The 25,292-nt window shown below is 47.2% G+C and overlaps 2 protein-coding genes and 1 long non-coding RNA gene across 6 annotated transcripts in view; 1 reads left to right on the plus strand and 2 right to left on the minus strand.

The window, feature by feature from the left end:
- The first annotated feature begins 3 nt into the window (after window positions 1-3).
- On the plus strand, window positions 4-15,486 carry LOC135823236 (aladin-like). Its single transcript, XM_065336089.1, has 17 exons — window positions 4-323; window positions 2,463-2,581; window positions 4,446-4,501; window positions 4,699-4,793; window positions 5,536-5,582; window positions 6,043-6,109; window positions 6,571-6,617; window positions 8,020-8,097; window positions 9,350-9,433; window positions 9,654-9,765; window positions 10,297-10,503; window positions 10,796-10,889; window positions 11,448-11,559; window positions 12,247-12,314; window positions 12,785-12,857; window positions 13,790-13,874; window positions 14,663-15,486. Exons 1-17 carry the CDS (start codon window positions 210-212, stop codon window positions 14,897-14,899), a joined length of 1,695 nt encoding a protein of 564 aa, XP_065192161.1. The 5' UTR covers window positions 4-209; the 3' UTR covers window positions 14,900-15,486.
- A 209-nt stretch (window positions 15,487-15,695) lies between these two features.
- Window positions 15,696-25,292, minus strand: part of LOC135823235 (ankycorbin-like) — a 24,151-nt gene continuing 14,554 nt past the window's right edge. For all 4 annotated transcript variants that reach the window (XM_065336088.1, XM_065336087.1, XM_065336086.1 and 1 more), the window contains 6 exons: window positions 24,960-25,035; window positions 23,234-23,275; window positions 22,667-22,779; window positions 17,954-18,121; window positions 17,387-17,461; window positions 15,696-16,345 (listed from right to left, as the gene is read on the minus strand). In XM_065336088.1, the coding sequence (XP_065192160.1) occupies window positions 16,208-16,345; window positions 17,387-17,461; window positions 17,954-18,121; window positions 22,667-22,779; window positions 23,234-23,275; window positions 24,960-25,035 (612 nt within the window). In that variant the 3' untranslated portion in view covers window positions 15,696-16,207. The remainder of the gene's footprint in view (window positions 16,346-17,386; window positions 17,462-17,953; window positions 18,122-22,666; window positions 22,780-23,233; window positions 23,276-24,959; window positions 25,036-25,292) is intronic.
- On the minus strand, window positions 19,041-21,341 carry LOC135823237 (uncharacterized). The gene is made up of 2 exons (XR_010554632.1): window positions 21,089-21,341; window positions 19,041-19,844 (listed from the first exon to the last, which is right to left on the minus strand). It is a non-coding gene; the product is annotated as an uncharacterized LOC135823237 (long non-coding RNA).

Below are 25,292 nucleotides of genomic sequence, written 5' to 3' on the forward strand. Positions count from 1 at the left end.
TCATGTAGCTGTGTCGTAGATTTTACTGATGCAGGAAAGATAATAATTGGCAGCTCAATTCCCTGTCTTGCTCAAGTCAACAGTCCGAGGGAAAGTAGTAGGAGCGCGGACTGGACTGAAGCAACCTCGCAGTGTTGATATTGGGTATTTACACGCATCGCATTTTGGTCTCGTCTTGAAATTTGGACCCCTCATTTCCTCTCGTAAACATGGCGAGCCTGTCGAATGCAGCTGCGCCGCCCGGTCGTGGCGAGGTAACGCGTTGTGAGCGTCAGTGTACCTGGGTGACGTGCTCTGAAGAAGACGCAGCAGCTTCAGATGAGGTACACTGTGCCACTGTTCAGCTAGGATTTAGTATGAGGCCCGTTCACAGTTTGTGTTTTGAGAAACGTGAATGTGTTATAAGTAGACCTGGCATACCAAGGGGTAGTGTGAGCTCCGAACAAATACAAATCCACTGTTGTCACGATACACCCCACCAGAGCTGAAATGTACAATGTTTTTTTCTTGCATTGTGCATGCCGTCTACAGTCATACCCCCACACACACCCACATACTCCCCATGAGTAAGCAGTGACGTTGACTGACTGGCTTATGGCATGCCTGGCAACAGGTATTATATCTGTTGCCGAAACAGTGCCATACTGCTGTGGACTGATAGTATAACCAGGCATGAAGAGAGCAGATAGCCGGGAGTCACATTTTAAATTCATGCCGGGCCTTGTGCTGCAACCACACTAGGTACAAAATCACATACAAACGGCATTACAGTAGAAATCGTCATGGCGACCCGCCCGAAATACAAAATGCGCTTTGTAGGTTTTCAGCAACCGGTGCACCCCTGTAGAAAGCCACGTTTGTCGTTTTCGCGCTCCATCTCCTGTGTGCAACTTTTTTTGTACCTGGTCGTCGTACGTCAGCATCAGCATCAGCATTGTTTTTGAATTTCCCGGTCTTTTCCAGCGCATGGCACACGCTTTGGTACGGCAACGTCACATGCTGGTTGCGTGAAAACATCATCTATGCAGACCGAAAAGTGTAGTGTGGTTGTGTACCGACTTGTACTGAGATATGCATGACAATTTGTACTGTGATTTTTACGTAGTGTGGTTGCGGCCTTACGCCCCTGGTAAATCACATGTATGCACATCAGACCTGTGTTGTTGTACAAGGGCCGTGCTGAAGAGCTGGTGCTACTGTAAATCAAATAGTTCTTTCGCTTGTTTGACTTCGTATATTTCGTATGCCAGGCTGCACATGAAATTAAAACGCATGCCTTCTAAGCCCATCTGTATGTGCGGAATGTATATAGGGTATAGTGGCATTGGTTGGAACTGGAAACTGAAAAAAACGAGTAGGGTGGTGAGCTACATGTTTCAGAATAGGAGGCGCTGCACCCCCCCCCCCCCCCCCGCCCCCTGGCTGGAGCCTTGCGTTGTTCCTGTGACGTATTACTATTATTAGTGCAATGCATGTACCGTATTTGCCGGCGTATAAAGTGTACACCCTTTTTTGACCAACGTTTTGGCTATTCAAGGTATATCTGGAGTATAATGCGCAGCCGAAATGTGAGAAAATTATGGCATTATAATATAAAGACAGTGTTATGATGTGACCATTGACAAAGTTATCATAAAATTATCAAGAATGGACTCGGATGGAGAGCCAAGGATTAATTTATAGAAAAGAAAAAGGACCAAGGAACTACAGGTTAGTTAGTTGTAGAACGTCAGTACCGTCGGTCAGTGCCGTGCGATGTTATCGTATGAGCTGATTGTTTAGTAACTGGTGGTGTTAGTGGACATTATAGCGTAATTTGTAGTTCCTTGGTCCTTTTTCTTTTCTATAAATAGAATTATCAACTTGTACATTAATTTTGTATAATGCATGTGCTACCTATGGGGACTCGTACCCATCTTGCACTAGCAGTGTGGCTGGCACAAGACACCACTAATGCATGACTATGGCTTGTGCAGGGTCAGAAACTCAGAGGTGGCAAATTTCGCATCACTTTGATACATTGCACTTCTTTTTGAAGTGCACGCATTCTCATATGTTCCGAGCTGCTATTCTATGGAACTGTTTACCCCCCAGTCTAACATCGGAATGCTCGCTCTATAAGTTCAAGCTGTCCTCAGGAAATTTACAGCTAACCACGCTTATTCAATCAACGGAATTCCGCCACCTTGCAGTTGATTTTCCCCGTTTCTCTCCTCATCAATCCCTGTACATACCAGTAGTAGTACTGTTCTTTCAATCAAATGAACCCCTCGATAGGCATATTGCCTTTGGGTTATTTCATAATAATAATAATAATATTCGGAGTACATGTATAGCGCGCACCTGCGATTTGGGGCCTGAAATAGCGCACCTAAAGTGTACACTATTCCTGCAAATACGATAGTCGGTTGCAGCAATTAACTCACGTTGCCGATGACTGTATTTGCTTATGTGTATGCTAGTACGGCCCACTAGACATCCAGGTGGAAGTAGGGGAATCCCCCCTGTTTGAGCATTCGTCCGACGCCCTGTTCCTGCCGACTGAGGATGTGAACATCGCCAAGAAATCCTTCAATGCGTGGTAAGGTTGGATGTTTCGGATAATGGCCGAAAAAAGGATTCATTTTATGTGCGGTCGGTATCTAAATCCGAATTTGGGTTCCAGTTTTGAAATGGTTCTAGTCAGATTTTGAATGTGAAATTTTGCCTGCTTGTGCCTCTCGACCTTTTTGATTTAAAACATTTTTTCAAATTTGGCGTTTATCGGGTTTTGCATCTCAGCTCTTCATATAGCGTGCGTGTTATCAAGAGTCCATACACAAGAGTGCGCAACGCGCGATAGGGTCTGGTCACGACTCGTTTCCAACGTTACGTCATTTTCATGTACATTTTCATGTAGCGAATGTCGCGGCCGGCCTGCATGCGCAGCTACATGAAAATGACGTAATGTTGAACACGAGTCGTGACAGACATCTATGTGGCGTTGCACACTCTTGTTTATGGACTCTTGGTGTTATGAGATATAAAGTACGAGATAGTGTAACGACTTTGGCGATGATTTCACAGGGAAGTTGGTTGCTCTCCACACCAGAGCTCGTGCTTTTCCGTCAGGAGTCAGTCAAGCCAAGGCGGCGGAAAAGCGCGAGCTTCAGTGTGGAGAGCAACCAACTTTCTTATGAGATCTATTAAAAGTACAATATTTGAGGAGAGAAATGGTGGTAGGACATACACCTGGTGAAATGGCGATAAACACACACCTGCCCAAACAACACTCTCTAAGCTGCGAAGTCTATATCAAGCTCCATCTGAAGAGGTCCAAGGTTGCCTGATGAATCCTGGGGGACGAAATGAATGTCGCAATCTGAGCCTACAATATTATACAGGCGCGTGCTCGGCGATGGGCACGGGGGGCACGTGCACCCCCCCCCCCAAAAAATTTTCAATCTGATCCAAGGCAATTGTAATGTATGCAAATATGCTCTAAAATTCAAGAAAGGTTGCAAACAAATTGCAGAAAATTGCCGGGGGGCTCCCCTCGGCTCCCGTGCACCCCCCTAGTTGGGGGGCCGAGCACGCCCCTGTATTATAGTTGTCGCCTTGCCACAGTCTTTGACTATGTGTCATGCGCTAACTGATGTACCAGCCAGGTATGTATGTCAATATCACCAGCCATGTATCAATAGGGCGCCGGCGCGCCATGCACAGCTGATGATGGCGGTGAGGGAATTTGCGCTCTTTGCCAGAACTTAGCAGCTTAGAGAGCGGTGTATGGGCAGGCGTGTATTTACTGCCATTTTGCCAGGTGTGATTTAACCACCATTTCTCTACCATTATGATGCTGCATCGGAGTCTTCACATCATTCTACTATTAATTTTTTGAGGACCCTGTCTACTAGCAGACCATTCAGGACCGCTGGAAGCTATCGTAGTTTTGTGACCTTTTATACTTTGTGTATGCTATGGCACCGCGGGTGTGGATGCCCTTCACAGTAGAAAACACGTGTCGGTGGCTATAAAGTTGGTCCGGTACCTGACCAACCAGATCGGTTCTGGCAGGCCTGCCCTTGGATATAGAGTACTGGTTTTACGGAGCCTGGAGGCGTGTTAGACTGTAGTTTCACTGTACTTTGAAGTACCTGATTGCTACGCATACTGCTATCCTCTCAGTCTGCTATCTCTCCTTCTCTCTCTCTCTCTCTCTCTCTCTCTCTCTCTCTCTCTCTCTCTCTCTCTCTCTCTCTCTCTCTCTCTCTCTCCCCCCCCCCCCCTTCTCACCATTTTTTGAGTGGTAGTGGCTACTTTTGACATTGGGCAAGTGTGTGTTCGTGCCCCCGAAAAAGAGGTGTGTGTGTGTGTTTGTGTGTGTGTTTGTGTGTGTGTGTGTGTTTGTGTGTGTGTCTGTGTGTGTGTGTGTGTGTGTATGTATGTACTTTGTTGTGTTGTAGGTATAATTCTGGTGTACTGGCTGCGCTGGATACGCTAGCGGAGCACAAAGTTGACGGTGAGGAAAACCGGGTACAATGCTTGGCAATGTTGTTTTTAATCACTTGAATTTCATCTATAATGGAGCGCAAGTACTTCGAAGTAGTCATTAGGATTTCATCCGTATTGCAGTGCATTGTGTGTAGTAATGGTCACATGATGTTTCGTGTAGCATGCATTTTTAAATTGTACGTTTCTTCGTCACCTCGTGCACAGGTCAGGTATCATGGCCGTCGAAGATGTCAGTACTGCTGCTGGGTGCAGCGCGTTCGTTCTCCGCCCTGCATAGCTCCTTCTATCCACATCTACTGGTGAGTACCGATAGTACTGCTGGAGTACTAGTAGCGGGAACTGTTCAGTCTGGTTGCATGCTATTACCAGTACAGCGGAGCCCCGATATACAAGGCATGTGTGATGACATCATCACAGTCGGTGTGATGATGTCATCGCATAAGTTGTACAGACCGGATGCACAGGATGTGTTCTAAGTTCTAACCTGTGGGTGTAGGACGGGATGGCCGTTGAACTGTTTCATTTAGATTTGAAAAGCACCAGAGGTGGCCTGAAAGTGCCCATTTCGTCATCAAAATGTGTGCGGGTGGCATCACAATGGCACTGCTGAGCACACGGTCTGTCTTGTGGACACACATCTGTTCTGTTTGTCTGGTCAGATGCACAGGTGCATTCTTTCTAACCTTGATTGTTCTGCTGAGAACTTACGACTGACCAAAATTAACAAGAACAAACTTTCCTGACCAGAAGTGCCTGTCACCCTGAAAATTGTCTACTTTTTCTGCCATAAAGTCTGTGTTGACAATGCGCTCCATTTGGAACAGTGCTGTAAGCTATTCAGGGAGTCAGTGGTACAACTCTCCAATCAAACTTCCATTCATTCGAGCAATTGCCGCTTGCTGGCAACACGCTTGCTTAGATGTGCTCGACCGACGTGGAATTGATGTGTGTGTGTGTGTGTGTGTGTGTGTGTGTGTGTGTGTGTGTGTGTGTATGTGCATGTGCACGTATGGTACACTGCTGATTGTACTTGTAATACAGATGTCCGGTGAGGAGCTACTAGCCCAGTTCTCCGGTGCCAGTCACTGGTAAGTCTGCATGTGCACAGCCAATGTAACCACTGCCGCACTGCCGCACTGCCGCACTGCCGATGTTGCTGATAATGGTGGTGGTGTTGGTGGTGGAGGTCTTATTGGCGGAGGTCTCAAAGAACTTTATTGAAAATTCCATGGTTGTCCGGAAAAGTGAATGGAACAATCCAAAGTTAGTGCATACCATGCAACCTACATGTACAGGCAAATATTATATTCATCACAGTCACTACTAGAAAAGCAGATCATTGTTATGCCAGAGTACAGCTTAATGTGGTGGTGGTGGTAGTGGTGGTGGTGGTGGTGGTGGTGGTGGTGTTGGTGTTGCTGGTGTTGTTGCTGATGATGGTGGTAGTGGTGGTGTTTGTTCCCCTGCCCCTCGTCCAAACAACATGCTAGCTGTTTTCTACATTCTGTGTGTGTGTGTGTGTGTGTGTGTGTGTTTCTACGTTTGTAGGGCAACATGTCCGGTGCGTGCAATGGAGTGGCATCCACACGCATCCCGACTAGCAGTTGCAAGAAAGGTACAGTGACTGACAGTTTCCTTCCGCTCTGCGCTCTGCTTACCGTATTTCACCCAGTATAACTTAAGTTGCACTCAATTATAAGTTGCATCCTCACTTTCAGGTCTGAGCCATATTGTTTCAGTATATCCACACCAGCAGGATGTTACATTCGATTTTAAGTCGCACCCCCTTCTTTGCTCTTGAAGTTTAGTGCAAAAGATGCGACTTATATTCGGGGAAATACAGTATATTCTGTTGATCGGGGGGGGGGGGGGGGGGGGGGGAGGGGGAGAAGGGGGGGGGGAGGGGAGAAGGAGGGGGGGGGCACACACAGGCTGACCAACATTGTAACACTGGAACCACCATATGTGCGTGCGTTTATGTGTGTGTGCGTTTGCGCTTGTGTGTGTGTGTGTGTGTGTGTGTGTGTGTGTGTGTGTATGTCTGGGCGTGTGTGTGTGTGTGCGTGTCTTTTACAGGACAACCTTGTTCAAGTGTATCAGATGCAGACTACTGCAACATCCAGGTTAGACTGAAGTATATTTCCTATTTTTGCAGTTCCTTGGTCCTTTTTATTTTCTATAAATTAATCCTTGGCTCTCCACCCGAGTCTATATTTCCAAAGCGTTTGATTCATGGTCAAACCATATTGCATGTATCAGGTGTCTGGGAAAGGTGTCCTCTGACTTTGGGTGAAGAGTATTTTACAGCTCTGAGTATAATGTGTAGGCCCTGCTTGTCAGATCACAGCTCTGTGTAGAGACTAGGGCTCAAACGGTCACGGTTTTACCCCTGACGGTTAACTGCTAAGCTAACGGTCGGTTAACCGGTTATAACATATAAGCCACGGCAATCCTGCGGACTCTTTTTTGACCGTATATTTGACTATACTTATTCAAAAATGTACCCTATTCAGTACAACGCACACTTGTACATTCTCTTGCATGCTCATTCATACATACTCTCACACCAAGAGACCAGATATGACCGAGTTGACAGCCCAGAAATTGCGTACGCGTGCGACAGCCCGCGAAAGTGCACACTTTGCAACGACCTGATACTTGAAAAATTGACTGAAAAGTTACTGCGTAACCGTTATCTTTATCGGTTAACCGTTAATTCTTCGTAACGGGTCTGCAACCGGTTAATCGGACTAACTGTTTGAGCCCTAGTAGAGACCACTTGAAAACATAGCCATAGATGTGTTTTAGAATGTACAGCGCTCCTCTATGAAATCCAGTCGCGTCACTCAAGTTTGCGCCTTGCACCATTTCGCAGCCCAGTGTTCGCAGGTAGGGCTAGTCCTGCGCAACGCCCGGCACATACTTGAGTGACGCGACTGGATTTCTTTGAGCAGCACTGTACATTCCGAGATGGTGTTTGAGATCAGGTGTTGATCCTTTACTCATTCATTACCCAGTGGAAATCAGCCATCATTCACAAGTCAATTAGCTACCAGAATGTCTCAGTACACCTTGTCAGTTTTGTGCCATGTTGTCGCACTAGCTGACTGTATATGATCTGGTTACATTGGTGGACAGTTAGTCATATCTCGTAACATTTTTGTTCTTCCTTTTTTCCATGATTACATTACCTCAACAGCCAAGTTCAAGCTACTAGTTGTTAATCTTTTAAGCCATGCAGTCGCTGGACCAAGCATCTCCCCATTTTGGAGTGGGAATCTGTCCTCGTTTGGCTTTGTATGCGTGCATGTCTCTATTTGTTTGTTTGTGTGTGTGTGTGTGTTTTGTGTGTGTGTGTGTGTGTGTGTATGTGTATGTGTGTGTGTATGTGTGTGTGTGTGCGTGTGTGTGTATGTGTATGTGTGTGTGTGTGCGTGTGTGTGTGTGTGTGTGTATGTGTGTATGTGTGTATGTGTGCATGCGTGTGCGCATGCATGTATATGTATGTTTGTCTGCTATATGCAGTTGTCCACATTTCAGCACTGGGAGGATGCAGCAGCTGAAGCACCCGGAGCAGAAGAGAATCTCGTCGCTAGCGTGGAAGTGAGGCTCTTCTTCTCCATACTTTGCACAATCTCATTTTACACTACTTTGGCCACACCACCAGCAGGCCACCACTTGAAATTCTTTATGAATCAGATGTACATGTACATGTACCAGTTCAAACCGATACGTCTTGCGAATGATCATTCGTTTAACACCCTGAGCCACACTTTGAGTAATTGAGTTCGTGAGAACCAAATAAAAGTTTGGTCCATGGCTGTTTTAAATCCTGGATTCCCAGTATACACCTCTCACCCAGTTTACAAAACAGACGCAACCTTCACGACGCTGGTCCTCTTCGGCTTGTTGGTTTTAGAGGTCGCGCAGCCGATTCTATGGTGGTTCTGTACAACAACGTACATGGTATTACCCAATACTAGTTCAAAAACTAGTATTAGATAAACCTTGTTATAGTTCACGCATATTGTTAGATTGACAGCATGAAGCAAGGTGGAGGACACTGTGTTCGGAAACAGTAAACCTTACTACAACCTTCCACGGTTCCGAACACAGTGTCCTCCACCTTGTTTCATGCTGTCAATCTAACAATAAACAACGCACATATAGACCTTATTCGATAAACGTCACAATCACGTGAACCGGGGTCCCGGGAACCAGGGAGTGGCAAGAGATCTGCGCTCAGTGCACAGTGGACTCTGTGTGCGAACATAGGAGTAGATAAATACCGGTATTTTACTACTCTTTTGTACGAACTGGGCCTTTCTTGCCACTCGTTTCTCGTACGCGTGCCCTAGCTTATGACAAATCCCTGGAGGCGAGTCCAAAAATCACGTTATCGAATAAGGTCTATACCTGTTGTTGGTTGACAGCATGTAACAAGGTGGAGGACATGCTGCCAACCAACAACACATTTGAACAGGCAAGGTTTATCTAATACCATGACAACGTACCTGTATCAATGACAGTTTTCCATGCGACTCGTATTGTACACTGTCAGCATATGGTGGGGTTGCGCACAATGTTCGTCCAAACCTGGAGAGTTTGTCCTGCGATCCTCAGTTGTGTTGTTTTCTTCTTCAGCGCAAACTAGCTTGTATCCGCTGGTAGAACATTGTTTCTTGCCTGTGAGTTTTGCAATATAGAGATAAATAAAGCTGAATGCGCAGTCATAAGAAGATTTTTGTCTCTTTGTGGACTTTTTGTGAGTTTTTTCCATTCATTTTTCCCTCTTTTTCCGTGTTCTATACATGAGATGGTGTTCTTTGTGCTGTGTTCTCTGCTCCCTGTGCAGACCGTATTCTGGCAGTGTACTGGCGGTGGGTTGTCAGACTGGCGTTGTCGTGTGGCAGGTTCGATCTCATCCTGGCGCCCCTCGGTACGTGATGAGTCACTGCTGAGACTCCAACTTGCTGGGAGTAAATATGTCTCCCCTCGGTGCATGGCACCTCCAGGAAGAAAACTCTGAACACACACACGCACACACACATGCGCGCGCACGCACACACACACACACACACACACTACTGATTCAGGCTCAGGTTTTGATCACCTGTCTGCATTTATGCTCTGCACGTGCTGTCTCTCTATCACTCCAGACCTCATCCCCAGCACCTGTGCTCAAATGGACATTCACCAGTGACGTCCGTGGCCTGGAGTAGTGACGGTCGTCTTCTCGCTTCAGCCAGTCCGGCAGATACGTCATTAATGGTGAGTTCTCTCTATATGCTACCCCCGGAAGTACAGTAAAGCTACCGTAGTGTCTCATAATTAAAAAAAGCCTGTCTCATATAGAAGCCTGTTTTGAATACAAGCCTGATTTTCAAGATACACTGTCGACACATAAGCCTGGTTTTAGTGTCGACATACATAGAAATACCTGGTGTGAATAGAAGCCTAGCCCTGACATCAGCTTCTACAGGAATAAGCCCGGCTTTAATACGCGACATCTTAACGCTGTGTTCTGTGCTAGCTCTCCTGTTACTAATAGCAGCATTTCAGTAGGCTTCTACGGGTAACTAAATCAGTCGGAGCTCCCTCTTCTGAAATTTCAATCTTCCATCCCCCATGTCAACAATGATAACTCCTGGAGAGTTGGTTTATTCGCATTATTTTCGTCGCGAGGATCATGTGTCTGCTGAAATACCATAGCCACTGCGATTGTCAAGTATTTGTGGAGGCCCTTGCTACCCTGCTGGTGTCTTGTACAAATGTTGTTACGCCATCATTCACTGCTTGCAGATATGGGATGTGACGTCTCCGGATTGTACGGGTACACCGATCACGCGTCATGGCGGCGGTGGTGTGTCATTACTAGCCTGGTCATCGGCTATATCGGATACGGGCATGTCCCGACTACTGACGGCCACTCCGTCACCGCTGTTCAGAGTCTGGGAGACGCGCTGCTTCACGTGCGAACGCTGGTCTAACCTCGCTGGTCGTGTGACGGTGAGCTTCCCTCTGTGTGTGTGTGTGGGGGGAGGGGGGGGGGGGGGGGGTGAGGTTGTGTGTGTAGGTATCGGGGGGGGGGGGGGGGGGGGGAGTGTCGGTGTTTATGTGTGTGTTTGGGGGGGGGGGGTGTCCGTGTACGGTTAGTATGACTATTGTGTATGTGTTGGGGGGAGGGGGGGGGTCACGTGTGTGCATGTGTGCTCAGATTTTTTGTGCCTTTGCCTGTTGCACCAGACTGCGTCGAGTCTTCATTCTTGTTCCTGTTGTTTCATGTTACTGTGACTTGCAGGCCGCATGCTGGAGTCCCGATGGCAATGTACTGGTGTTTGCCATGGCTGATGATCCAGCACTCTACTACCTCACATTCTTTGTTAGTAAAACAGGTGAGAGAGAGAGACAGAGACAGAGAGAGACACAGAGAGAGAGACAGAGAGAGAGAGACAGAGAGAGAGACAGAGAGAAAGACAGAGAGAGAGAGACAGAGAGAGACAGAGAGAGAGAGACAGAGAGAGACAGACAGAGAGAGACAGAGACAGAGACAGAGAGAGTGAGAGAGAGAGAGAGAGAGAGAGAGAGAGAGCGCAATCGGTCTTCCGCTATCAGACCGTCGGGTGGCGGGGATGCTGCTGTCTACCCATTATCACTCATGTGTTAGGTCGGTTTTTTGTTTTTGTTTTGAGGTTAAATCCGTAATGAAGTTTACTTTTCGGCCGGGTTTGTTTGATTTTAGTTCAGGTTTGTGAGTTTTTCTTTTTCTTTAGCATTGATTAATGTACAGACACCCTGGTTCAAAGCCCGTGCCTGACTGAATTATCAGGTTTGAACCTAAATCAGACTGGGCTGAATTGGGTTTGAAAAGGCTAGAGGTCAAGTAATATTTATAGGACACTTTCTCCATTACCTTTAGCTCAAAAGTGAGTTTTCCTTCTTGTTTGACACAGAGTCGGCAGATGAGTCAACGAGACGTGTTGGTGGAGCAGACACTGCTATCAAGTGTGTCGATCTGACACCTGTCGAGATGGCTGCTGCCAATGACATGGACGAGCCCGTAACGTAAGTATGGTGGAGTACGATGTTTGTGCTGTAGTTCCTAGAATGTCTGCGCATGACCGTTTAGTACAGTACAACATCTACTAGGTTTTCCCCATAATATCATTTGAAGTACGATCAATGTAATAGTGGATCCCTGATACTCACACACTAGTCTTTTCAGGCACGTGCTCCAAGAACACATCCTGACTGATTGACGGCATGCTTGTGAAGCAGCTAATTCGGCAAGTCTTGTAGGGGAAACATGGATGCAGCGAATGGGATTTTCGGTCTTTGACAACCACGTTGTGGCGAGTCTGACCTTTAGGAGCTGTATCCCCGCCTTGATCCTCGAGAGAGTGCTGGTGTTCATATGGGATGCGGAAGGCTTATCACTGGGTCTTACGCAAATCGTAAACAGATTGTTATGAATACAATGCTCTGCTGCTGCGGGTCAGCCATACCTAGTACATGTATAAACTTGGCAGGTTGGAGATCACTTGGAATGCACCCCAGTCTATTCCCCTGTGAGACTGTGCTCCGAGGTTGTAGGTTGGACATGTACCTTGCGTTGAAAGACCCCACCTGTGTTTTGTGAAGACCAATTTCAGCACCGCCATTGCACGGGTTGTGTTGCTTAGCTCACGTTTTGCTCTTTGTCTTTGAATTGCTCTTGCGTCATGCTGCTGCTGCTGCTGCCGTTGTTTCCAGTGTTGGCGGTTGTGTCCAGTCTCTGGCGTGGGATGCATCGGGAGAGCGACTTGCAGCCACCTTCACAGGTACTGTCTTTCCTCTCGTTGTGTTGTTCTGATTCCTAGTGCATAGTTGTTGTGCTGTGAATGATCATAGGCAGTGTCTGCTTCAGGTCTGCTTCTTGATGTATCCCACACCTGTGATAGGCTGACAACTGTCCTATGATGCACCAGTACATAATAGTGAGTGCAGCTCTTGCCAACACATCTCGAATGTTGTTACCGGTACCGTAGTGTCGTGTATTAAAGCTGGGCTTAGTCCTGTAGAAGTCATTGTCTGTGCTAGGCTTCTATTCAAACCCGATATTTCTATGCATGTCAACACTAAAACCAGGCTTATGTGCCGACAGTGCATCTTGAAAATCAGGCTTGTAGTCAAAACAGGTTTCTATACGAGACAGGCTTTTAATATACAATACCCTGTGGTGTCTGTTGTTCTTGTGTGTAGAGCTCTTGGGGATGCATCTTGAATTTTGTTTTTGTTCTTGTGAGTGCAGCTGATTCTCCAGGACGAGACCTTGTGGCAATATTCACCACCACAAGCCAGCCAGTCATGGAGGTGCTACCTTGGTAAGGCATGCTGTGGGCACATTCATACACTTACAGTGGATTTATTCACAAGTTTCCCTCTATAGGAAACTGTTTGCTCTCCACACTGGAGCTCGTGCTCGCGCTCGTGAGTCAGTCAAGTGTCAAGTCGGCGGAAAAGCGCGAGCTCCAGTGTGGGAAGCACTTTTTCCTACGAAATTATCACCGAAGTCGCTATCACTTTCTAGCTTTGCCTTTCCCATTTCGAAGTACCGGTATTCATTTCAAATCCTCAAACTTATGGATGGCGTTTTTTTGTCTGCACTTCATTGCAAATAATAGATTAGCCAATACAGGTACGGTTTGTTGTGGGTGCTCCTGGCAATGAAAACACCTTCCACGTCTAGCATGTTTCTGCTTGGCATAGTATACTTCCATTGTGTTTCCTGTGCACCTTTGAGTTAACTGCCGTTGCCTGAGAGGGTACCCTACTCACAAGATGCAGACCGACAGGCGATGATCCACTTCTTGCGCTTTGACGTATTCAAGGTGATCAGTTTTCCGAGTGACCCAGGCCAGATGGCGTGTAGTGAATCCGTGACTATGCTGGATGTAGTGCAGCAACCAGAGGCACTATCTTGCCATGCCAGGCTATCCGGTTTCGTGTGTAGCTGCACAAGTACCTGAGTTGTGTATCAAGTAACTTTCCCCAAGACCTGCACACATTCTCTACTGCCATCATCCAGTTATTCCTCCCTGACTTGCACACATTCTTTAGTCTTTACTGCCATCTTCACTGACTTGCATGCACACTGTACCACCACCATCCAGTTATTCCTCCCGGACTTGCGCATATTCTTTAGTCTTTACTGCCATCTTCACTGACTTGCATACACACTGTACCACCACCATCCAGTTTGTCTTCACTGTATGCTTTGTGTTGTGTTTGCACGCTCACTTGTGCTTACCAACAGTGGCTTTGTCCGGGGTCGAACCGGTGAGACACCCGAGGTGGTTACCTTCCAGAATGATGTCGAAAGTGGGGCGCTCCTGTCGGTGGTAAGTTCTGACGTTCTTCTTGTCCTTCTGCCCGCTGCTGCAATGGTTGTGTTGGCCTGCTGTGACTGTGAAGTGTGTGTGCGTGTGTGCATGTGTGTGTGCGTGTGTGCATGTGTGTGTGCGTGTGTGTGTGGGGGCATATGTGTGTGTGTGGTGGTGGTGGTGGTGTGTGTGTGTGTGTGTGTGTGTGTGTGTGTGTGTGTGTGTGTGTGTGTGTGTGTGTGTGTGTCTGCATGCGGGCGGGCGCTCGTGTGAGGTTGTTGGCATGTCTATTGGTGCTGGGGTTCCCAGTGCTCAGTTGCCGAGGCCGGTTGGTAAAGTAACTCCCATTTCACTTCAAGGTGCCATTGCATCTAGTGTCTGCTTCTAGCAAAGCAGCGTGCTGTCTATACTGGTTACCCCAGCAAGCGTAGGGTGTGCATAGGTGACTGTCTTGGCTGTCCTATTCCGATGTGCTCCAAGTGGTGTAGACCAGGTGTGCGTTGGGGGTTAATTCTCATGGCTGTGTCAGTTATGTGGATTAGGGGTTAATTCACATGGCTGTGTCAGTAATGTGGATTGGGGGGTTAATGCACATGGCTGTGTCAGTAATGTGGATCGGGCAGTTATCTCGGTGCTTGATCTGTTTCATTCAGATCTTGTCTGATATCGGTGCTATAAGAGAAACATCTGCGGGTGTACAACAATTGTACATGCAATGCTTTTGCAAAGTTGAAAGCTTCTCTCGCGTTCGGCGTACATGGGGCATGTGTGTGTGCATGCGCGTGCGTTGGTATGTTGCTGTGCAGGCATGGTCTTCAGGGCGCATTGCGTTTGTTCCCCTGTTGTACAACACACCGCACAGTCTGGATTCAGCCAGCACTGTTGACACTCTTGAGAAAGCTCAGCACTCGGTCAGCAGCATCGGCACAGCGTTCAATTCCCCAGTGGCACCTCCGCTCACTGCACGGCAAGAAGCTCTCCATAAGCACGGGTTTGGTGCGGCATGGCCTGAACAATCTCCCGTGCCACGTACACCATGGTAGGACGATGTGCAGCGCCATGCCATGCCATGTGTGTGTATGTACGGTGCGTGTGTGTGCGAATGAAAGTAAGTGTAAGCGTGTGTGTGTGTGTGTGTGTGTGTATGCAAGTGTGTGTGTGTGTGCGTGTGAGTGTGTGTAAGCGTGTACGTACGTGCCACTGCTGACAGCTGTCCCGTGTTAGATGTCCTATTTTTCTTTTTTTACTCTGGTGGCGATTCCGCCATCCTCCTCCTACACCAGTGGCAATTCTTGGCTTGTTCCCATATTTTGAGCCCACCCCGTATATATGTCCTCTTTATAGTTGCTAACGTCACTGCTAACCTCTAGAGATACCATACAACTCTACTGCTAGTGTCTGCATTGCCCTCAGTACTGCACTGCTAGTGTCTGCATTGCCCTGAACACTGCCCTGCTAGTGTCTGCATTGCCCTGATCACTGCACTGTTGGTTCACCTGAGAAGTCATTTCTGGTAAGAATCATGATTTCCAGTGAAGCGAGTTGGGACATGTGCATGTTCAGTATCAACTCGATAGTGACATCATCATCTTAACAGGCATTACTGAATACTGAGACAGTTCGCCGTCCACGGGGAGTATGCTGTTAGCCTGCTGGTACAGTGGCGCAGCGTGAAGAGTAAGTCTTAGGCTAGCTGTGCTTTGCCGTGGACAGGCTGGGCGAGCGAGTGAGTGTAGTGATAAAGAATGCAGGTGTAGTTCCACCAAGCTGCTCTCCATGGGTTATGTACATCTTGCACAGCAGTTCACCAGTTCACCAGCTGCTTCATGGCTCATGAACTTGTGTTCGGATGCAGCATTCAAGGCAATTGAGAGAGATTAATGCCCCCCAGGCCAGCTAGGCAGATGCATGGACCTCAACTATTATTTTATACAAGCTGCATGCGAGCTGGGTATGCATTATTATTATTATTAGTAAGAGTATGGGTGAAATCTGAATGAAGCGCATCATGGCTGAGCTAAATACGACTCTCGTACTCCATTTCATATTGTGTCACTCTGTACTGTAAGAACGAACACCATTCTGTTCTCTATTAGGCAAAGATCGGTACAATGAAGCATGTTCACCTTAACCAACTAGTCGACTCCGGTTTAACATTAAATACTTGTCTAAGTGCTACTTCCAAGTACCAAAGAGACTGTGTAGTGTGAACAAATACTTCAATAGAAATCAAGACTACGGGGTACTCATTTTGTGTGTTAGCCAAGTTTGAGCGTAACGGAAGCAACTTGAACTATCGCTACGAGGAGCATGTGAGCGTGCTGCTGTTACGCTCCGCTCTAGCTTCAGCTTCAGGGTGAGCTAGTCTGACGGAGCCGTGCGATTGCGGCGAGCTTATCCTGAACGCTTGGATGGATGTATCCGTTGGCCGCTGCCAGGATATGGTGCCGATACAGCTGGATGACACGATTGTGCTCCTCGTCTTGATTCTGCCACCCAGTCGACAACACGGATAGCAGAAATCACAGAAATCAGCACGTGCAGACGCACACATAGCATACACCACCACACACATAGCATACACCACCACACACATAGCATACGCCAACACACAAACACAGTCTGAGTTACATGCACATCCACGCACACACCGACGTCAATCTAAGCAAATGTCTTGAACACTCAACACAGTTTGAAAGCTAATAAAACTGCACAAGGCATTCCACAGCTCAGTGCAGCACACCCTGTGCTGTGTTCTGTTTTGAGATTCCGGTTGATAGAGTGTTTCATGGCGAATGTCAGGCTGGTTACAACACAATGTTCCCTTCAAGCTTACTCGCTTTCCACTGGACTTATTGTATTGAATAGATTCTTGGTTGGATGGAAGCAAACCAACACACGAAGCACAGAGGCCATACTTATAGTTTCGACTAGGCCTTCCGTACCATAACTTTCATCAGGACTTGCTTGCTGTGACGTTAATCACCATTGTATTCGACTTGAAAAGTAATGGTACGAAAGGCATAGTTGAAACTATTTGGCTTCTGTGCTTCGTGTGCTGACCTATTGTATTGTTTTGACACACTAGTCTGGCAGCACACTGGTAACCCGTGGCAGCACACTGGTAACCCGTGGCAGCACACTGGAAACCGTGGTGACTAGGAGTACCAGTGCTGCTCAGTGAGCTCTGATCACACGAGTCATCGCCACGCCACGTGCTGTGCTGCCCCTGGACCTGCTGCAAACACTTGAGATGCAAACTGGCGCGGGGTGCAAGCTTGAGATCGTATATCATCGCGCAGCACTGTAGTGCAGGGGTGCCTTTATAATGCGGCGCCAATTGTGCTAGGGAAATTCTGCTGGATTAGGGAGGGTACGGGATTAACAAATCTGAATGTGCATGAAAAGGAGAGCACTTTGGTTGCTGAAAGTTATACTGGTTTATAGAGGGTGCTGGTTTATAAAGACACGTGCTGGATTAAAGAGGGACGGCTGTACCAGTATACGTAGATGCAGCCTGAACTCCTTACCGACAGCTTGTCTCGGAGTGATGTGATCTCGGCCTCCAGTATCGGCGAAGAAGCAGCATTTTCACGCTCGCGTTCCTGATGCATACAGAATGGAGACGAAAGGATCAGGGGTTTTTAGGTGTTGAGAAATCGGAAATGGAACGGACCAACGTTTTTTTCAGAAATAAACAGCATCGCGTGCGAAGGGAAATGATACCCAATGGGCTGTGAGTGCATCCAACATCCCCCGGGTGCCAGCTTGTCTGAATTGAACCCATGTACATTCCTTCTATCCTTCTTTCATTTCTTGCCTGGATGATGGTTGGTGGCTATCAACCCTCTCGTGCTATGTTTGCCAATTGGTCATGGAGCACGAGTGGAGTGAAAGAAATGCTTGAAGTAAACATAAGCACCCAGAACTGATTTTTAAGGGGAGGGTCAATAATATCCAGAAAAATGTTACCACAGGTTACGTTTGGCTTGCGTTACTAACTACTTAGTGAAATTGTAATGCACGACTCTTCTTCTACAAGTCAGCACTACGATAGCTAGCATTTTTAATTTTTAATACACCAGCACAAGCAGTACCTCAAGCTCCTGTCGTGCTGCAGCTAGTTGCTTCTGGACATTACTGAGGATCTCTTCCTGCGACTCCTTCAGGTTCTGATAGGCTGCTAGTGGCACAGTGGGCACAGCCTGGCTCTCCGTATCCGAATCGTCCAGTTTATCAGCCAAGACCGACTTCTCGTACTGAAGCTACACACAGTCCGTGAACAGACCAACCAATGCAACATGCATGCACACACACACGCACGCACACGCACACACACACACACACCATACTGGCCAACCCTCCAGTTTTTCCCGGGAAAATCCCGGAAAATCAACACTCCTCCCGGGGTCCCGGGGATTTTAAGCGAACTCCCGGAAAAACCACAGTTTTTCTGATACAGGATTTTCCTGAAAACTCCATGGTTTCTCCCCGAATGTCCCGGTTTTTTGAACTTTTTTCAAATGTATGTACGGTGCTCACTCGCACTTCAAACTGTGCACAGCACTTTCAAGACCTGGCCATTACATGCCTAGCCTGCAAGACCTGCACTGACAAAGTGACAGACAGGCGCCGACTGATCAAACTGCACTACAGGGTCGAACTGTGCTGTACGCAGATCTGCAGATCTGCAGAGTCGAACGTTTTTTGGGCGAGAAAAGCTGTTTTTCACTTGTTTTCGTGCCATCCAGGGATTTTGAGAGAAATCCAGGGATTCTGCATGTCTTGTCAAGGGATTGAGATTGTGGTGGTTGGTCAGTATGACACACACAGAGTCACCAGTCAATACTGCGCACAAGCACAGATCCCGATTCACGTCCAAAGTGTCGTCTCGGAAGGTTGAGAACGAACTGCCTCTTCTATCCTCGCCACGCCACACCTCAAAACAAACTAGTCAGTGGTTTTTCTCTAGAGCTAGAGAGAGAGCTTTTCATAGTTTACTTCAAGCGGCGACGGAAGAACTCATAATGGAGAACTAACACTGACAACGAATGACTAACGACTGTCAACAAACGTCTGACTCTGACAACGAACGTCGGACAACTGACGACGAACGTCGGACAACTGACTCTGACAACGAACGTCTGACAACTGACTCTGACAACTGACGACGACATGGCAAAAGGAAAACATGATATCAGAAATTGGTGCCCTCGTCAGCACAAAAGGTGGTGTACTCAGCACAAAAAGGTGCACGTGTCAACAACAAAGCAGCGCAGCAGCATGTACGGGTCAGCAACAAAGCAGCGCAGCAGCATGTACGGGTCAGCAGCACAGAGACACAAATACAGCAGCAGCTACGACGAAGAGACAACACGTGCAACCACATGTACACACAGAGACACAAATACAGCAGCAGCTACGACGAAGAGATAACACGTGCAGGCGCAGGTACAACACTATCCCCTACCAAAAAAAGACATCCACTCCTGTGGATGGAAGCAAAAGTGAAGTGTATAAAAAACGGAAGGAGACAGACCGGAGAAGAAGACAGAAAGACAGGGGAAATGAAATATGAAGCAACATAAACAGGCGACAATAAAACACAAAAGAGGTGGGCCACAACTGTTGAACGCATGACGAGTAGGCCAGGAGGGTTAACACCAGTCGGGAGCCCCACAAAACTGTGCACCATCAACGGAACCTGCAAGCAACAGATTTTTGCAGAGGACCCCGGCTGGCGAGCTGTTCGACCTGTGTTTGTCCCTTTGGATCTTTTATTCTTAGAACAGAACCAACCTAGTGCGCCACCCATCCACCAGTCATGACAAAACAAAAGTACAAATGCATGAGAAAACAGGTTATGCCGACGGACCCAGCGACGCTTCCAGGAGCGGCGAGACCGACAGTACGCACCGACCGAGAAGAAGACTGGGGCAGCAGGACGCACACTGGCCGGCTGTCCGAAAACCGATGGCGCTACAGAAACTCCGAGAATCACAGGACACACACAGAAAGAGAGAAGGACTGACGCAAACATCTCAGCCATCACCAAAAATCAGAAAAGCACACGAAGGAAGGGAAGAACAGCCAGGAAGAACACGTCGACTGAAACAGGAGCAATTAATCAGTGAGGACACCATTGAGGACACACAAACAAATCGGTTACCAATACGCAAAAGATAATGAAGAAAAACCACAGGGCGCTACCCTGCAAAAACCCACAGGGATCGAACCTGAAAAACCGCAGGGATTGAACCTGAAAAAACCGCAGGGATTGAACCTGAAAAAACCGCAGGGATTGAACCTGAAAAAACCGGAACTTATAGTATATCCGCTCGCAAAACCAAAAAACTGAAGAAAAGAAACTGTCAGGGACCGATTGCGACGCACAAGGGCCAACCAGCAACACCCGGAAACCATAACACCCGCAAGGCAAACCGATACAAAAAAACGCAGGATTCCTGCAGACCACCAAGCAGACCGTGGCTCACCATGATCAGAAGCCCACCCAGACGAACTAGAGAAACCCACATGCCGAAACACAATTATTACAAAACCACACGCTCACAAAAAAAATTCAACCTGGATCAAGAACGAGAATCCTACATGAAGTTCACACCTCCCACCAAACCGGAAGCCAACAGCTTTCCTACTTTGTTGACAGTGCATGACCGAGCCTGACAACGCTCTACACCATGTACACAGAACATGGAGAAACTACTACTAAAACGGTAAAAACACGAAACAAAACAATATGGATCGACTCCATACGAGGCAGCACCTCGAGAACGTTCAGGTGGACATCTAAACAAATCACGCGACACAGTCACACTATCGGAGCAGTCCGACGGCAACTCCGTGACAAGCACAAGTGCACAACACAAGACGAGATCAAAGCTAACCATGCTGAATGCACGACGAACATGCAAACACAAGTTCCAGATTCGAACGAGTAGCGCACGAACAGAAGTTTGAAATTTTCATACACAACAGTACAGTACAGGGTAGTCAGAGCACAACTAACACAACGGGGCGAACTTCCAACGAGCAGCAAGACTACACTTGTACGAGTACACACTCGAACACAAGAGAACAAGGTTCCACGGAATTCCTGCAGGGACCCGAGTCACCCGACGCAAAACAATTATTTGAAAATTCGAAATCGAATACAAGGTACGGCAACATTGCAACACATTACGCAGAGCAGACAATTACAAAGGCATGCTCACCTGAGTAGGAGCTCCGAGGATCTAGGAAAGGGTTGAACAGACGCAGCAAAGCGGAGCCATGGCGAGAACGCGAAGAGGAAAACGAAAAACACCGGCCGGAGAGCGACGAGCTTCAGGGTCGTGGGTTCGATTAGTTGGGCGCCAAATGTCGTCTCGGAAGGTTGAGAACGAACTGCCTCTTCTATCCTCGCCACGCCACACCTCAAAACAAACTAGTCAGTGGTTTTTCTCTAGAGCTAGAGAGAGAGCTTTTCATAGTTTACTTCAAGCGGCGATGGAAGAACTCATAATGGAGAACTAACACTGACAACGAATGACTAACGACTGTCAACAAACGTCTGACTCTGACAACGAACGTCGGACAACTGACGACGAACGTCGGACAACTGACCCTGACAACGAACGTCTGACAACTGACTCTGACAACTGACGACGACATGGCAAAAGGAAAACATGATATCAGAAATTGGTGCCCTCGTCAGCACAAAAGGTGGTGTACTCAGCACAAAAAGGTGCACGTGTCAACAACAAAGCAGCGCAGCAGCATGTACGGGTCAGCAACAAAGCAGCGCAGCAGCATGTACGGGTCAGCAGCACAGAGACACAAATACAGCAGCAGCTACGACGAAGAGACAACACGTGCAACCACATGTACACACAGAGACACAAATACAGCAGCAGCTACGACGAAGAGATAACACGTGCAGCCGCAGGTACAACAAAAGCGTCGTTTATTTTCATTCCTATTATTAATTAAAGGAGTGGGAATCAACAATGGAGTGGACATCAAATTTTCTTTCGCACTTTGTACTTTTGGTGGGTACACCACAGGCTAGAGACCTGACATCTTTGGCCGGGAGACCCAAAAAACACCTTGCCAGCACTGTGGATTAGTTGGCAGCCACCACAGTTAACTAACTGTTTTGCCATGGCGTTTCTTTTGTTTCCTTACCAGTCCAGGGTAGTGTAAGAATGTGCCATTCGTTAGAGGATAACATAAAAGACACCGTAAACCATGTGCTTGGCAGTCACGCCATGGCCATGGGCAAGAGAAAACAAAGTGTCCTTTCTACAAGACATGCGAGATTACTCAATCTGCGGACAGAACTGTTTCGTCCTTCGTGGACTTATCAGCGCAGCACAGAGAAAATGAGGCCGAACCTGATAGCAATGAAAACCAATTTTCCAAAACCAGATTTAAACCAGGCCCGAGATATGTGAGATTATAGGTATTTAGCAAGTCATCTCTAACTGGAGCCTGTAGGGCTCCTAAGCTGGTACTACTGTAAAAGCCATTATTCTAACAAGGCGCATATATAACGATTTCCCAAAATTGACTAGTTTACGTGTACCAAAGGTAACGATTCTCACTCATTCTCAACGCTCAATAGGACAGTACTATATCGATTTCTATTTTAACGACAGATTTCTCCTCGTTAATTCGTTAGAGTTAGCACTTCGTTAAATATATGGCTTTTACAGTACCTCATTTCCTTGAATTCATGTCCGAGTTCAATACGTTACACGTCTGTACAATAACCCCTGAAGGTCAATTTCAACCAGTGCTGCAATTCCTACCTGCTTGACCTCTGCCCTCAGCGACTGCACCTCTTGGGAGGAATCCTGCTCGCCTTTGGCCGCGTCGAGTTCTTCACGTAGCTGTTTGATCATCTGCTGTGCTTTGATGAGACCTGTGTATTTACAGGTAGACGTAGCAGCAATGAAAACAATCTCAAGCTGCACAATATTCGAGTTACTCATTTCATTTGCCACTCCTGAAAACATCTTCAGCTTTGGTAGCTCGATGCCGGGGAATGGCAACATTTTAAATTCCTATCCAAAAAAATAGCACTCGCACACTGATAAATAATTATTATGACAAGCCAGCCATCAGGATGGATGGACACCAGAAACATAAGCCTCACCGATACTCTACGGTTCAACAGCTGGCCTCTAGGCTCTAAATGCATACAGCTTGGCATGGTCCAATAGGACATGGTGCACATGAGCACAGTGAAGTGAATGACTCCCAGCACTACTCAGCCCAGCCAGTGATACCGCGAGGAGGCATTCACTGCTAGATGTGCATGCAATCCCAACACACAATCAGATCAAGATCAAAGTATGTGTATAATACGAACGTACCGAATGCACCAGCGCCGTCCGCTTTCCTTGCTCCACCGACATCTGCAGGCACACAGGAAAACAACACAACGTAGCCTCAGCAGTGGTACATGTACTACTGCTTACTAACTGTTACTACTAGTGGCCTAGATTGTTCATGATGTATGCATGGTGTTGCATGATGTATGCATGGTGTATGCATGGTGTATGCATGATGTATGCATGGTGTATGCACGATGTATGCACGATGTATGCATGATGTATGCATGATGTATGCATGGTGTATGCATGATGTATGCATGGTGTATGCATGATGTATGCATGGTGTATGCATGGTGTATGCATGGTGTATGCATGATGTATGCATGATGTATGCATGATGTATGCATGATGTATGCATGATGTACTTCCTCCACGTCATCGAAATTGTCGCAGTTTGCCTAGTGACTTGTCACTTGTTACTGACAACTCCATAAGCCAAGCCATTCAAAACTTATTACACAGTATGATAGTCTGAAGACTAGAGTAACGTTCCAGGACAGTTGGACTGAGAGATTTCATGCAGAGGTGAAGTCCTCGTCGTCGCTGATGTCAATGGACGCAAAAATATCGTTCCGAAATATTTCAAGGAAGGTTGAAAGTTGGTCGCGCCTCATCTCAAACGCTTTGACTTTCTCCACAGGACAAGAGCTGCTATGCTTGTCGTCTGCTAGCTCTGGATGATTTCTACTTCACCACCAACGAAGCCTAGTAAGAATACACGATCGTTGCGAGGTCGGTTGATTACCGGCTCGATCTTGAAATGAACTTTTTTTTAGCCGTGGCATGCCCATTTATTTTAGCTGTTTGGTCACAGCTCATGCAGCTCAGGTAAGTGTACTATCGCGTCCAGCGCGCCCTGTTTTTTCAGCATCACTGGTAGATCTACACCATGGTACGGCACCTGCGCTTGCATCACTACTACACTAGCACTACGTGTAGAGTCTACACGGCTCTTGCAGGTACAGTCATGTACTGAGTGTCTCAGCCAGACCAACAAATTTTATCGCTGTTGCCGGCATTTAGTTTGCTGACCCCTCGATGTTTCTCCAAGCGCTGCCACTTGTTCCACGAAGTCATTCTCACCCCAGCTAAGGTAAAACAGTGATGAGGCTTGAGTGAATGGCCATAAGCACGAGAAATGTGCAGGCTGCAACGCCTGACTGATCTCCGCGAGTCGAAACTACCATCGCAGCGACATCAGCGAAGAAATTGCGTCTAGTTCAAAAATTCCAGCTTCCAATAACAGAAAATAGAACTTTACCGTCACCCTATACTGATGACTATCGCCTTTATCCCATTCCCTGACTCTGGTACGAGTGCTGGTGAGTAAATACCCCGTTTTATATCAAAAGTCAAACTGCGACAATTTCGATGACGCGGAGGAAGTATGCATGATGTATGCATGGTGTATGCATGGTGTATGCATGGTATAGTCTAGATAATATCAAGGCACTGCTAGGCATATAGGATGATGCCTTCGAGATCATTGCTCAGCCAGCCTGCCCCCCCCCCCTTCTCATAATATTTTATGATAGTTTTCTAAGGATGGACTCCCAACTACTCTAAGCGATTGGATAACAAAAACCCAAATTCGGATGTTTTGTGCACAAAGTGATCCCAGATTTTATGTGGTATAGATACTGGCCTAACGTTTTTTTAAACAGACGACTGTACTTTTGAAACGCCCTGCAGTCTGCAAACTCACCTGGCAATGTGTCTTCTTCATTATCGTCTGAGAAGTCCAACTCACTGTCCTTCTGTTTCTCATCGCTGTCCTCTGCCTGCATGCGATGATATCAACCACGTGGGAACACAGGCAGACAGACACACACATACGCACACACACACAGACAGACAGGCAGACAGACAGGCAGACAGACACACACACGTAATGCTTCTTTGCTGCAAGTCCATTGCTAGCCTGGTCAGTACCTGGAGCCAGAACACCGTACTTTTTTGGCTAGAAGTTGACCTTTCGGGGGGACCTGAAGCCGAATTTGAAAAAAAGTAGTCAACTTACACCCAGTGTTTAACCACT

Source organism: Sycon ciliatum, chromosome 8, assembly GCF_964019385.1.
Source record: "Sycon ciliatum chromosome 8, ocSycCili1.1, whole genome shotgun sequence".
NCBI classification, from domain to species: domain Eukaryota; kingdom Metazoa; phylum Porifera; class Calcarea; order Leucosolenida; family Sycettidae; genus Sycon; species Sycon ciliatum.